General features: G+C 44.7%; 1 protein-coding gene across 1 annotated transcript in view; it reads right to left on the bottom strand.

The window, feature by feature from the left end:
• Myrfl (myelin regulatory factor like) overlaps nt 1-12,778 on the bottom strand; it is a 105,182-nt gene that overhangs the window by 8,540 nt on the left and 83,864 nt on the right. The window contains exons 17-19 of the mRNA XM_075954301.1: nt 10,418-10,492; nt 10,096-10,145; nt 9,820-10,002 (exon numbers count right to left, since the gene is read on the bottom strand). Of these exons, the coding sequence (XP_075810416.1) occupies nt 9,820-10,002; nt 10,096-10,145; nt 10,418-10,492 (308 nt within the window). The remainder of the gene's footprint in view (nt 1-9,819; nt 10,003-10,095; nt 10,146-10,417; nt 10,493-12,778) is intronic.

Raw genomic sequence — 12,778 nt, 5'->3', positions numbered from 1 at the left:
CCCCAGAGCTCACAGCTGCCTCCTTCCCAAAGCCACAGCATGTTCACATCAATCAGTGACGCTCATCTGCCCCTGAGCCCAGAGCACATAACCCCTGTGTATCCCTTAAGTACAAATGTGTTTTTATTCCTTCTTGACCATTTCATAGTTTAAAAAATTTAAAAAAAAAACCTGCCAATATCTCGGTGGAGACCTCCAGTTGCCGCACACTGCGCCCCCGTGTCTGCGCTCTGTGCGCTGGCACCCAGTTCACGAGCTTCGGGCAAGGGGCTGGAGGTTAAAATACACAGACACACACAGACAGAGAGACAGCGACACGGGTCATCCTTGAATTCCCCAAGAATGCCCCTTTATTGTGTTCAGGGGCAGATTATATAGAGATAGCCACGCCCCAGCCAAACCCACCAGAAACCACTCTCCTGCCATCAGGAACTCCTGAAGGTCTCGTGCTCAGAGCAGCTGTAGGCACTCAGATCAGGAGATTACAAGAAATTCAGGATATGGGGTCTCACTGCTCCCAACAAAATCCTATTGTTCAACTCTCTATAATTCCTGACAGCCTTAATCATATTACGGAAGCATTTTTTCTCTGATTAGTAAGATACTAATGGTAGTTTTATTTCTCATCTGGATTCTGAATCAATAACATCGCTAATCAAAGCCATTTGACTCACATAACTTAGGATTGCTATGTGTTGCTTATGTAATATTCAGACAATGGAGCTAAGTCGTTAGAGGGTCTCTGTGTGGACACATCAGAGTCAGAAGACTCGGCTCCAGGGACAGGACATCCCTCTGCCGAGCGGAACTAAGTGTCCCTTTCATTGGGTTGGCATCTATCTTCCTGTTCATCTGTTTTGATGCCACTTCAACTTGGGTGACAACGGGCCCTAAAGGCAACAGCTGTGCCCAACCCAAACCCAGCTCGTAAGTGGCTGCTGAGGCTCAGATTTCCTTTCTGGGTGAAAATTAAAAATCATTACAAACTGACATTCAGAAACCATGCACAAAGAAGAAACAACCACATGCACACAGGAATTTGATTTCTGACCTGTCCTGGAAACTCAGAGGAAAGAAGGCAATACTCTTGTTTAGGAAGTAATCCTTTGAGAATTCAGTCCAGGTATCACCAGGACATGAAGTCGAGGGTGCATTGCTCCACTTGGTTTTTTCTACTGTGCCTACTTCCATGGCCTCTCTCCTACCAAATAGATCCAATCAAATTAGAGACTATGGTTCAGAGGTCATGTGTAGAGTGAGGAAAAATGAAGAAAAAGAAACAGAAGCAAACTATCTCTACAGTAAAATTACGAAATATTAACTTTCCTACGAACAGCATTGGTGGTATCAGGAGATGAGCCGGGTTATAAAACGGCTTGGGTGTTCCTTCCTGGTTATTTAATAACTTGAGTATTTCCATATTAGGAAAAATCACATGCTGTATACTTGCAGCAAAGGATATTAATGATAACTATACCAACTATTCATTGACATTTTCTACTAGACGTTGTTCCGAGCACCTAATGACAGCCCGAAAGGAGGGCTATGGGGATAGCCTTGACAGATGAAGCCACTCTGTGATTCTGTACACCACCATTTTGCCATCCTGCAGTTAAGTGAAGCAAGATCCATGTAAGGAAAAAGTGAGTCTAAAGTATAAGGGAGGACTCGGCCAGCTGAAGACAAGAGCTGGATTACTGGGGTGGGGACAGAGCCAAGGCTGATATCTGCCTACAGCAGAACATGGTGTTCCCAAAGCAGTTTTCAAGAGGCAACTGCTAGGTGTCAGGACTATGCAAAAAGAATCCTTTAATTTTTTATTATTTACAAAGGTTTTTTTATTTTGATTATGTATGTGTGTGAGGTTTGGCCTGCAAGCCTGTGTATACACCTTGTGCATGTCCATGCCTGAAGAGGTCACAAGAGGGCATTGGGTTCCCTGGAGCTGGGGTTCCAAATGGTTGTATGTCACCATGTGGATGCTGAGAATGGAACCTGGGTCCTCAGGTTAACCTCTGAGCCATTCTCCAGCCCCTAAGGAATCTTTTAAAAGTAGATAAGAGCAGGCAGGAGATGGTGGTCCACACACCTTTCATCTCAGCACTCGAGAGGCAGAGGCAGGCAGATCTCTGTGGGTCTGAAGCCAGCCTGGTCTACCAAGCAATTCCCAGCACAGTTAGGGCCATTATACATTGAAACCCTGTCTTGAAAAATAAACAGAAAAGTAGACGGCGAGAGCCATCACCTGGTGGTGTAATGGCAAACCTTGGTTGTCAAGTCAGTTTCATTGAGAGATGAATCAGCCACGGTTTTTTAAACTGTGACCATACAGGGGTCACATAAATGAATAGTGATAGTTGCAAGATGTTTGTGAACAGTAAAAGGGCTAAGAGTGCACACCAACCAAATGTTGGTTCACAATCACAAGCTTACTGGAGTCTTGGTGTTTTTGGCAGCAGCCACACTCAGCCGGCCGCCTCTCTTCTAAGCATCCGATGCACACGTGGTGTTCACGCCACCAGACACCAACTAAGATGGCCTGGATCGCGCCAGCGCACGTTCGAGACTTTAGGATGCTACTGTGTTTTTCCTCAACCGCAAAGCTTTCTGCTCTCATCGCAACATATCATTCGCTAACAATAGCTCCCTGCCATCTTTTCTCAGCATGGCAATATCGTTAGCCTGTCTTTTGGGTGGACTGTGTTCAAATGCTTGATTATAAAAATTGTTATTTGGGTTGCCGGCTTGAGTTTCATAAAAAGTCATTAAATGAATCCTGGCTTGGAATTAGGAAAGATTTTCTAAGCATTTCTAAAATGTCCCTAAACATAGGACTGCAATTGTGTGCTGTGTCCTTCAGCACAGACGTTCTCAGCATCAGTGATGATAAAATCAAAATGTTGATCAATCCCCCAAAATAATAGAGAGGCTCCGGGTCCTTCAGTATCAAATATTCAACCAAGATTCAATTATTTTTAAAATGTCTTCTTTGCCAAATTTTTCATGTGTATGTGCCTGAGGGTGTGTATGTTCTATGTGTATGTTCTTGTGTGTGAAGATTCCCAAAGAGGCCAGAGAAGGTGCTGGATCCCTTGGAACTGGAGTTACAGGTGATAGCGAGCCATTCAATGGTCTTTAAAATAAATCTATGATTTATTATCCGTATTATAGGAATACCAAAGAACTGCTTTAGAATTAATTTCTTTAAACGCACACACCAATCAGTAAGCGTTTGGTTTTCATGCCTATTTTATATATTTATATATCTCAAGTCACTAGAAATCTCTCAGAGAGACAGGATCATGGATAGAGAATTTTGAGAAGCCGAGTCTAGGTTATTGGAACAGCACCTTCTCAGGGGGAGGGGGTGTCAGTGGGTCAGGTTATTGGAACAGCACCTTCTCATGGGGAGGGGGTGTCAGTGGGTCATTCCAAAGATGGTTGTTATATGGGCACACCTGATAGAGAAAGCCCTATCCTGAATGTGGACAGCACCATTCAATAGATGGGACCAGGATGGGAGAAATGCAAGAAAAAGCATTCTAAAACAAGCCCACTCTCTATCTCTCTCATCTCCTGGCTGCTAAGAGGTGAACCGCCCCTCCTCAATATAACCCTGCTGCCATGGTAATCTGCCTGTCACAGGCCCAGAACAAGGCGGCCATTCCACCATAGACTGCATCCTCTAAAACCAGGAGTCGAAACAAGTGTTTTCTTTCTAAGTTGTTTTCCTCTAGTATTTTCTCATGATGGCAAAATAAACAACAACAAAACGAAACAAAAAACTGCATGGTCACCAGGGCAACTCAGAGAAGAATGAGCTGGTTTATTCAAACTTAGGGGTCCAGAGAAGCTGACCATGACAGCTGGTAGGCACAGCGGCTGGAACGGCAAACTGAGATGCACCTCTGAAACTGAAGGTACACCGCAGAGAACGACCTCAAATAGTAGACGTTAAGCCCTCAAAAACAACCTCCAATGATGTGGCTCCTTCAACAGAACCCCGCCTCCTAAGCTTTCCCACATAGCTCCACTAACCGCGGACAAAATATACAAATGTCCCAGACTGTGGCGAACATCTTATTCAAACCACTACAGAGCGCTGAGGTTTGTTTCGCTTTTGTTTTTCAGACTTCTGTCCACATTCAAGCTTCTACCTGCAGTTTCAGGACAGGAAACAGAAGCAATTGGGCACAATAATTAGAGGCAATCTTTCTTGAAATCTCTCCCCTCTTCTGCATGTTTTACACTAGGTGGAAAAGCTTCCTAACACACAGCTCACAGGACTGTGAAGACCTGGAAGATGCCTGTGTTTGTGGCTCAATGGAGAGGCCATGCAGGCTCTCTGTGGTACTCTGCGACCATATGTGGAGGGTAGGAGGGAAAGAGGAAGGAAATGCGAGAGAAAAGCCAGTTGTTTAACCTTTACAGATCTTCCCCCTGCTCAAAGGTAAAACTCCCCAGATAGGAGGTGAAGGATGCTCGAACAGATGCAAGAGTCTGCCTTTCTTCCCCCTCTCAGCAGACAGGGAGGGAAGATAGCAGACAGGCAATGTGAGGGTCTGAGCGTGCAGCCCGAAATGATACATTCCATTAATGGATCGTGAGAGATGAGAAATTTCTAGAAAACTGAATATTCATTTTCTTTTGTACATAAATACATATGCGTTCCCAAAGGCGTCCAGATCGCTTAGACTCGAGCTGTTCCAACAATAATTTTTAGGTGCTTGTCTTCTCCTAAAAGTCTCACTTAAGATTGCGTCCCCAGAAGGCCATGGGTTTCCAAGGCAATTGAGGCCCACAGAGAAGGAGAAAACAGAACTCCCGTACTGTCTGTTTTTCTCTACCTTTTGTTCTGCTTCCTTGGTGGACTTGAAGGGAGAGGGGCTCATTGTAAGATCTGGCAATAACACGACAGATTCCCTTCCCTTCCATAGAACTGTGTTCATTGGTTCTTGAAGAGAGAGAGAGCCCTATAAATAAGGTTGGCTGCTTTGTGATATATATATATATATATATATATATATATATATATATATATATATATATATATAGTGTGTGTGTGTGTGTGTGTGTGTGTGTGTCTTACTCTATCTAAGGCAGGCTAGCATAACCTAGGATTCTTAATCTTCCTAACTGTAGGGATTCTGGGTATGTAATACCATGCCCTGCTAAAGTATTTAAGAAGTAATAAAAAGCGAGGCTGGAACTCAGCCGTGAGCTTGTACTGCTCTGGCAGAGGATCCAAGTGTGGCTCCCAGCATCCTTGTCAGGCGGCTCACAAGCACCTGTAACTCCAGCTCCAATGGAGCCAGTGCCCTCTTCTGGCTGCCATGAGCACTTGCATTTATGTGCACGCGCGCGCGCGCGCACACACACACACACACGCACACACAATTAAAAATAAAATATCTATTTTATTTTATTTAAAAATATATCTATTTTATTCAGCGGGTGAAGGTGCTTGCCACAAAAGTCTGATGACCTGAACTTGCTTTTATGCCCTCAACCCACATAAAAGGAGAAAAGAGAGGACCGAATCTATAAAGCAACCTCTGGCCTCTACATGCCCTCCGTGGCATGCATACGTCTGTAGCCACGCGCCACGCACACCCACACACTCTCACACAATAGCAACATAGCTGGAAAATTTAGAGGCGGTGGAGAAGAGATAACCCTACAGGTTAAAATTCTGAAAATGTTTTTTTTTTGAAGGCATAAACAAATTTTTAAATTCCCTACACAACGCCCCTAACTTGTCACTTCTATGAAGCAGGACTCTTCGACTCCGAAAAGCTGGTAATTAGAAAACAGAAACTCCTGGTGGGTTCAACGGAAGCTCTTATTCTATAAATGCCTTCCAGAACTTTTGCTATAGGCTTAATGTATAGAGCAGGTGATTTTCATTAGGGAGCTAAGGGTGTATTTCACAACGGGTGGGTGCTACCTCCCAGCCAACTATATTAAAAATCAGAGCGGTTGATGTAAAACGGTATCCATCCTGCCACGGTGAAAGGCGGGTAGTATATGTGTTCAAAACAAATGTGCGGAAGCCTGAATTCCGCGAAGCGTCTGTGCTACCTTTCTTGATTGAACAGACCTGTAGCAAGAGGTCAATGAACCCTACCCATCATGGCTGAGACCATTAGCACAGGGGACCATTCTTTCTCCTAAAAGTTCTTACATCTAAAACAAAATGAGTGAGGATGCACGCGCTGCTTTGATTTTTTTTTTTTTTTAGGCTCCCCAACTTGTTACAATCAGCATTCTAATGTTTTCCCGACAAGCCCTTTGTCTTTTCATATTGACTCTCCTGTCTACTTAAATCTGTATGGGTTCCATGGGTTAAAACCTAATCTATCGCATTCAGTTGGCTTCTTAGAGCAGAAACTCAATATTCTGAAATACTTTCTGCTTCCTGATCTGCCTTCCTCAAACCTTTTATTATGGAGCAGGGAAATAGAATGGGGGCGGGGCAGATGACTTTCTGAAAGACGTTTTACAAATTCTTAGACAATCAACTTAGACCTGAAAGAAAAATTGACTTGAGCTCAGCATGTCATAACAATGCAGACTGTCTTTCATTTACTTTACTGTAGTCTGACTCCTCAGGAAGGAGTCTCCGAAATGTCTTTCGGGGATCCAGGAAATTGCCAGATATTATTCTGCATCCCACTGAGAGCTCTCCTGTGTTCTGTTCTGCTATGTTTTGTTCTGCTATGTTTTTTTAATTCCTTGAATTTATTTTTTTTATTTTATCCCTTAATTTTTTTATTTATTTATTTATTTATTTTTTTGATTTTCGAGACAGGGTTTCTCCATAGCTTTTTTTTGTTCCTGTCCTGGAACTAGCTCTTGTAGACCAGGCTGGCCTCGATCTCACAGAGATCCACCTGCCTCTGCCTCCCAAGTGCTGGGATTAAAGGCATGCGCCACCACCACCCGGCTATTATCCCTTAATTTTTAATTATTCTTCATGTCTCAGAAACATCTGGTCACAAAAAAAAAAAAATAGTCATCCAACATTCTCCTCTTTTGTACTGGGACCCCTGAGGCTATACATCTGCAGATGCCAGAGAACTTTGGGTCCCCTGAAACTGGAGTTACAGACAGTTTTGAGCCACATGACGTGGGTGCTGGAAATCAAATTTAGGTCTTCTTTGACAGCAGTAACACTCCTAATTGCCAGGCCATCCTCTCCAGATATACTAACTTTGTATATTTAAAAATATTTAGGAGGGGGCTGGAGAGATGGCTCAGTGGTTAAGAGCATTGCGTGCTCTTCCAAGAGGACCCGAGTTCAATTCCCAGCAACCACATGGTGGCTCACAACCATCTGTAATGAGGTCTGGTGTCCTCTTCTGGCCTACAGACATATATGCAAACAGAATAGTGTGTCCATAATAAATAAATAAATATTTAAAAAAATATTTAGGGGTCTGTTGAGATGGCTCAGTGGATATAAAACACCTGCTGGACAAGTGTGGGGAGCTGTATTTGACTCCCCAGCACCCAAATGAGGCTGGACGTAATAGCACATGGCTGTAATTTCAGCACTCATAGAGTGATAGGGAAGACGGAGACAAGAGAATCCCCAGCTCAGCAACCAGCCAGAGACCCCGCCGCAAGGCGGAAAGCAAGAACTGACACTCCAGGTTGTTGTGGTCTGCCATGCAGGCTATGGTATGCGCGTGCCCGTGCTCAGACACACAAATAGGCACACACAGACACACACATGCAATGATCAAGAGGACAATATATTGAGAACAAGATGACTGTCGCAGACCCCTTTCTTCAGACTGAAGCTTCCGATCCACTCTGGATTGATACATCTGTTCCTTAATTCAATTCAACATTGTTTTTATGAGGGGGAAAAGGCACAAGTCTCTTAGAGACGGGGGAAACATGTTGTGCCTCAGCTTCCTCACTGGGAAAAAAAGAGGATATTAGCAGTGCCTGTATGATGTGCTTGTGTGGAGTGAATGATTCATTGATGTGAGCGGTTATTACAGCGTCATATATTGGGGTGATTCCTCATTGCCTCGTGATAAATGGGGACGTGGTTTGAAAGCGTATGAATCCAGGGTAGGATACAAAGTAATATCAAAGGGGAAGGAGATGTCGTTATCACCCGAAGGCTCTGCCCACTGGCCAGAGTCTGTGTGTCAGGCTGCTTACAATCAGTTTTTTTGCTCCTTTGCTTCGCCGAGGCCCATGATAAATTTACACCCCCTCCACCGTTTTGAACCAGATGTGACTGGTATGCCCTGCTCTAGCCAACTGCGTAAGCAGAAAAGGCACAGGTTATCGCGAGATGGGCGCTTTAGGAGGCAGAGTACGATGTGATTTGTTTTCTTGCCGTGACTACAGTTATTATGAGAACACTAAGACATGGAATCGCCACCCGCTGGGTCTTGAACATGGCAAGCCAGAGCCCTGCTTTAATCTTTAATCCACATTTCATGAAGTCAGAATAATTTACTGGCACCTGGCATCTCCATTATTTGGAAGTTGCTGCTTCCGCAGCTTCCTCATAGATAAACCACCCTGGTACATACTGCTGATACTACCTACCATTATTAATGCTATCCTGGACACTTGCGAATGTGTGTATACAGAATAAGATTACTAAAAGAAACTAGAATCCACTTAGAAGAAATGCATTTGCTCTTACAGAGATAAATCCAGTTGGAGCCCTTGACCAAGTTTCTAAAAACGTCTGTTTTAACACTTAAAAGGTCCTAGCGAGCTAGCTCAGTTGGTCAAGTGTCTGCTGGGCAAGCATGAGGACCCACGTTCACATCTCCAGCACCCATGTAAAAAGCCAGGCACAGAAGCACGCTCAGTACTGGGGTGGGGTAGAATGGGGGGAAAGCATGTGCCGAGGTAGACAAAGGCAGGCTGCCAGAACTTGCTGCTAACCAACCTAGCTAATCAGTGAGCACTCGGCTCAGTGGGAGACTGTGTATCAAAAAACAAGATAGTTTTCATATGTCCACATGGGGCCATGATAGCCTCCAACTGTCCACATGGAGCCGTGATAGCCTCCACGCATCCACACGGGGCCATGATAGCCTCCACACGTATGCACAGGGCTATGCCTAGCCACATGCATTTATGAATGCACCATAAACACAAAATCAAATAAACAAACAAAGCCAAGAGCTGTGTACAGGGATATAAAAGGAAAAGGGAGGCCGCTAAAAGTGGATGTCAAGCTAGTGGATTTCATTAACTCAAAGGCTACCTTTAAATTAGGGTTTCCAGAATTTGTTCATTCCTTCTTTCCTTTCTTCCTTCCCCAAATTACTGTAGACAAAAGCCCAGACACTACACCATTTAAGTTCTAAATGAGCCAAAATATAAACCCAAACAAGAAAGCCAACCCATGTGGATATGGCCACCTCACCGTCTTTGTTGGTGACAGACAAATGAAGCTTTTCTGCCAGGCAAATATTACAAATAATCAAGTCGGGCGGTGGTGGCGCACACCTTTAATCCCAGCACTCGGAAGGCAGAGGCAGGTAGATATCTGTTAGTTCTAGGGCAGCCTGGTCTACAAAGTGAGTTTCAGGACATCCAGGACTGTTACACAGAGAAATGCTGTCTCAAAACAAACAAACAAAAGCCCAGCATTTCCTCCATGGGGAAGGTGCTCAGTATTCAGATGGTTACCAGTTCATGGCTATATAGATTTTGTTCCATCTAACAGAAGAGTAGAATCCCTACCTAGATCCCTTCACAAACTAACCAGGTGAATGTCAGCAAGGCAAACCTCAAGTTCAAAGGCCTGGTTGTTTCTCTCTGGACGCCATTTACCTGCCCAGTATCTCTGATGGATTTCTCTCTCTGCCTCCAATTGTCTTTGTGTAGAACTTGAAAATAATATTCTTGATCCCCACACGGGGCAGCAGTACGTTTCCTGACACGTCAGGATCTCACAGAAAGTGATTTCAGGCACTTGAGGGGAGGTCTGCGTGGTTGCCAAGGTTGTGTGAGAAGCTGCAAGACAGTGAACGAAGGAGGGTCACAGGAAGTCGTGGCACAGCCAGGGAAGATGGGTTGGGTTTCTGGTTAGGAACTGGATGACAGTACCTGGAGGGGAAGCTGATGACAGGGCTGGCTCCGGAGAACTTGTAATATTGCTGGAAGAGTACAAAATGGTTAGTGAAATAGGCCTTTGAGCGTCCTCTCAGGACTGGACCGATGGCTCAGTGGGTAGGAGCATTTGCTACTCTTCAAGAAGATTGGACTTCAGTTCCCAGCCCTCATGTCTGTGAATTCAGTCAGCATAAACCTCCAACTTTAGGGATCCAGTGCCCTCTCCTCGCCTCCTCAGGCACCCACATACATATAGGCATATATAAGAATAATTTTTTTAAAGTCCTCCTCTCGAACACAAGATCTGAATTCTTACCTCAGAGGGTGGTTTGGGGAGCGCCGGTCCTGATCCTTTAAGCTAAGTATGTAAAGGGCGACTATTGTCAAGGCACTGTTAAAGGGGGAGAAAGCATTATGTATTATAAAAATATTATATATATATATTTATATAATAGTTTATTTATTAATATTTGTATATATTATAAAGCATTATATATCTCCCTCAAGCTACCAGCTGGCCAAAGATGTACTCACAGGCCACCCAGATGGGAGGAGCAGGGAGAGGGAGCTGGAGCTGGAAACCAGCAGAGTGAGGTTTTTCTGCCTGGGAAAGAGAAAGGAGCCCCGGGCTCCCAGTAGTTCGGAGGCTCAGAGGAGCGCTCCACAGAGCCGGCTCTGTCACCCTGGCTAGCGGCCACTAGAGGAAACCTGTCAACAGCTGGAGGCAGCCCTCTGCCCCTTGCAGGAAAGATAAGGTCAAAACTCACTTCCTCCTGGTGGGATTCATTCATGCTGTTGAGTTGGGAGATGAAAGGAGGCAGAGGCCAGTCAAGGACCCCCAAACCCTTTGGTCACCTCCAACATCATTCCGAGTTCAATGTATCGCATTACGTAGAAGGAGGAAAGGAGACGGAGCACAGCAGACGCATGACATGACTCCAAAATAAAGAGCACTCCTTCCCTCTCGTTATCACGATTTCTACATTGAAATTCAATGAACGGTTCTCGGGCTTGGGACACAAACCCCAGCAGTGTTTTGCCATCTAAACGTTGTGTGTCTTCCCCTCTGCGGGGAGATTTTAGGCTCTCTCGTGAGTCACATAAACGTCTGCTGAGAATAAGGTCACCAGCCTCGCTGCCTCGCCAGCCTCACTTCACACCTTGTTTCCCAAACTCAACGCCTCGGGACTCTGTTCTCCCGTGACGGTGGCAGATTTACCCTCACAGCCTCAAAACCAGGAGCTGTGCCCCAGATGGGTTCCATCCGCAAGAAAGGAATTCCAAATGTGTTCTTAGAGACAGCTGGTGGATGCCCAACAGGCTCCGCCCTTTCTGGAAAAGTGGTACTAAGTCTGAAGATGTGTCAGACGTATCACCCTGGCAACCATTTACTGTGGTCCAGTTTCCCTCGCCTTGGGTTTTTCTCTGTCTCTCACTCTCTGTCTCCTCACTATTCATTCTAAAATCTTTTCCCCTGATTTGTGATTGACATCTGTCTCAATGCACAAGCCGGACAAGTTCTAGTGCATTGTAATGAAATAGACATATGCTCTCTTCAGAGGCAAACCCAGGTTTTGATCCTTCTCAGGTACGACAGAACCCACAACCAAGATATGGAGACTATGACCTCCCATTTGTGATCCTATTACCCAACCCTGGGCTCAGGAGATCTCACAAACAGGCTCTAAATGCAGCGACTTTACTAAGAACTAGACTTCCTGGCAGCTCTTCACATGGCTGGGGTTGCATCTCTAGAGCATATAAAATATAACTCTAAAAGTAGATGCTCACCCTCCCCTTGGCTGGGGAACCTAACAGATGATGAACCCTGAGGAAACAAGGAGAAAAATGCAACGGTTCCTGATAGGGATTTCAGGTCATGACATCAAATCCATGGGCATATTCCCACCATGGGCATTAGTTGGACTGGACAAAGGTTATAATCAATGAGAGAGCGTGTGTTTAGCATGCTTAAAGCTCAGGATTTAATCCCCAGGGCCAAACCTTACTCACTCACTCACTCACACAATCATCTAAATTTAAAAGCAAAAAGTTGAGGGCAGAAGGGCTGAGCTCCACCTACCCAGTGTCCTGCAGCTAGGGAGCACCTTTGGCCCTTCACTTGCTTTCCCTCTGGAACAACCATCTTCCTCTTTTTTACTATGCCAGACTACCAACAAGAAAATACTGTTCACCAGGGTGGTGGTGCACACATTTAATTCCAGTACTCAGAAGGAAGAGGCAGGAGGATCTCTGTAAATTTGAGGTCAGCCTGGTCTACAGAACGAGTTTTAGGACAGCCAGGGCTAAACACAGAAACACAACAACAACGAAAACAAAAATCCAAAAGAAAGAAAGGAAGGAAGGAAGGAAGGAAGGGAGAAAATACTGTTTATAAGCCCAGAGAACAAATCTCCCTCTCTTTCTCTCTCTCATACACACAAATACACACACACACACACACACACACACACACACCATGGTCTGTTGCTAAATCACAATTGATTGAAAAGAATAAAACCATCGTTCATCTCACATTGGCGTACATAAATCCAGTTGTCTTTCCTTCAAGATACGAATTTCAAAGGGGCTCCCTCAGTTTTAAGCTATCAAAGATCGTACCTGATTTAAAAAGCTCCTTGTCTTCAAAGCAAAGAGAAGGTCAGTCTCCAGTTCA

The sequence above is a fragment of the Microtus pennsylvanicus genome, chromosome 20, assembly GCF_037038515.1.
Source record: "Microtus pennsylvanicus isolate mMicPen1 chromosome 20, mMicPen1.hap1, whole genome shotgun sequence".
Lineage (NCBI taxonomy): Eukaryota > Metazoa > Chordata > Mammalia > Rodentia > Cricetidae > Microtus > Microtus pennsylvanicus.
The sequence above is the reverse complement of the archived record's forward strand: the minus strand, read 5'-3'. Positions and strand labels throughout refer to the sequence as shown.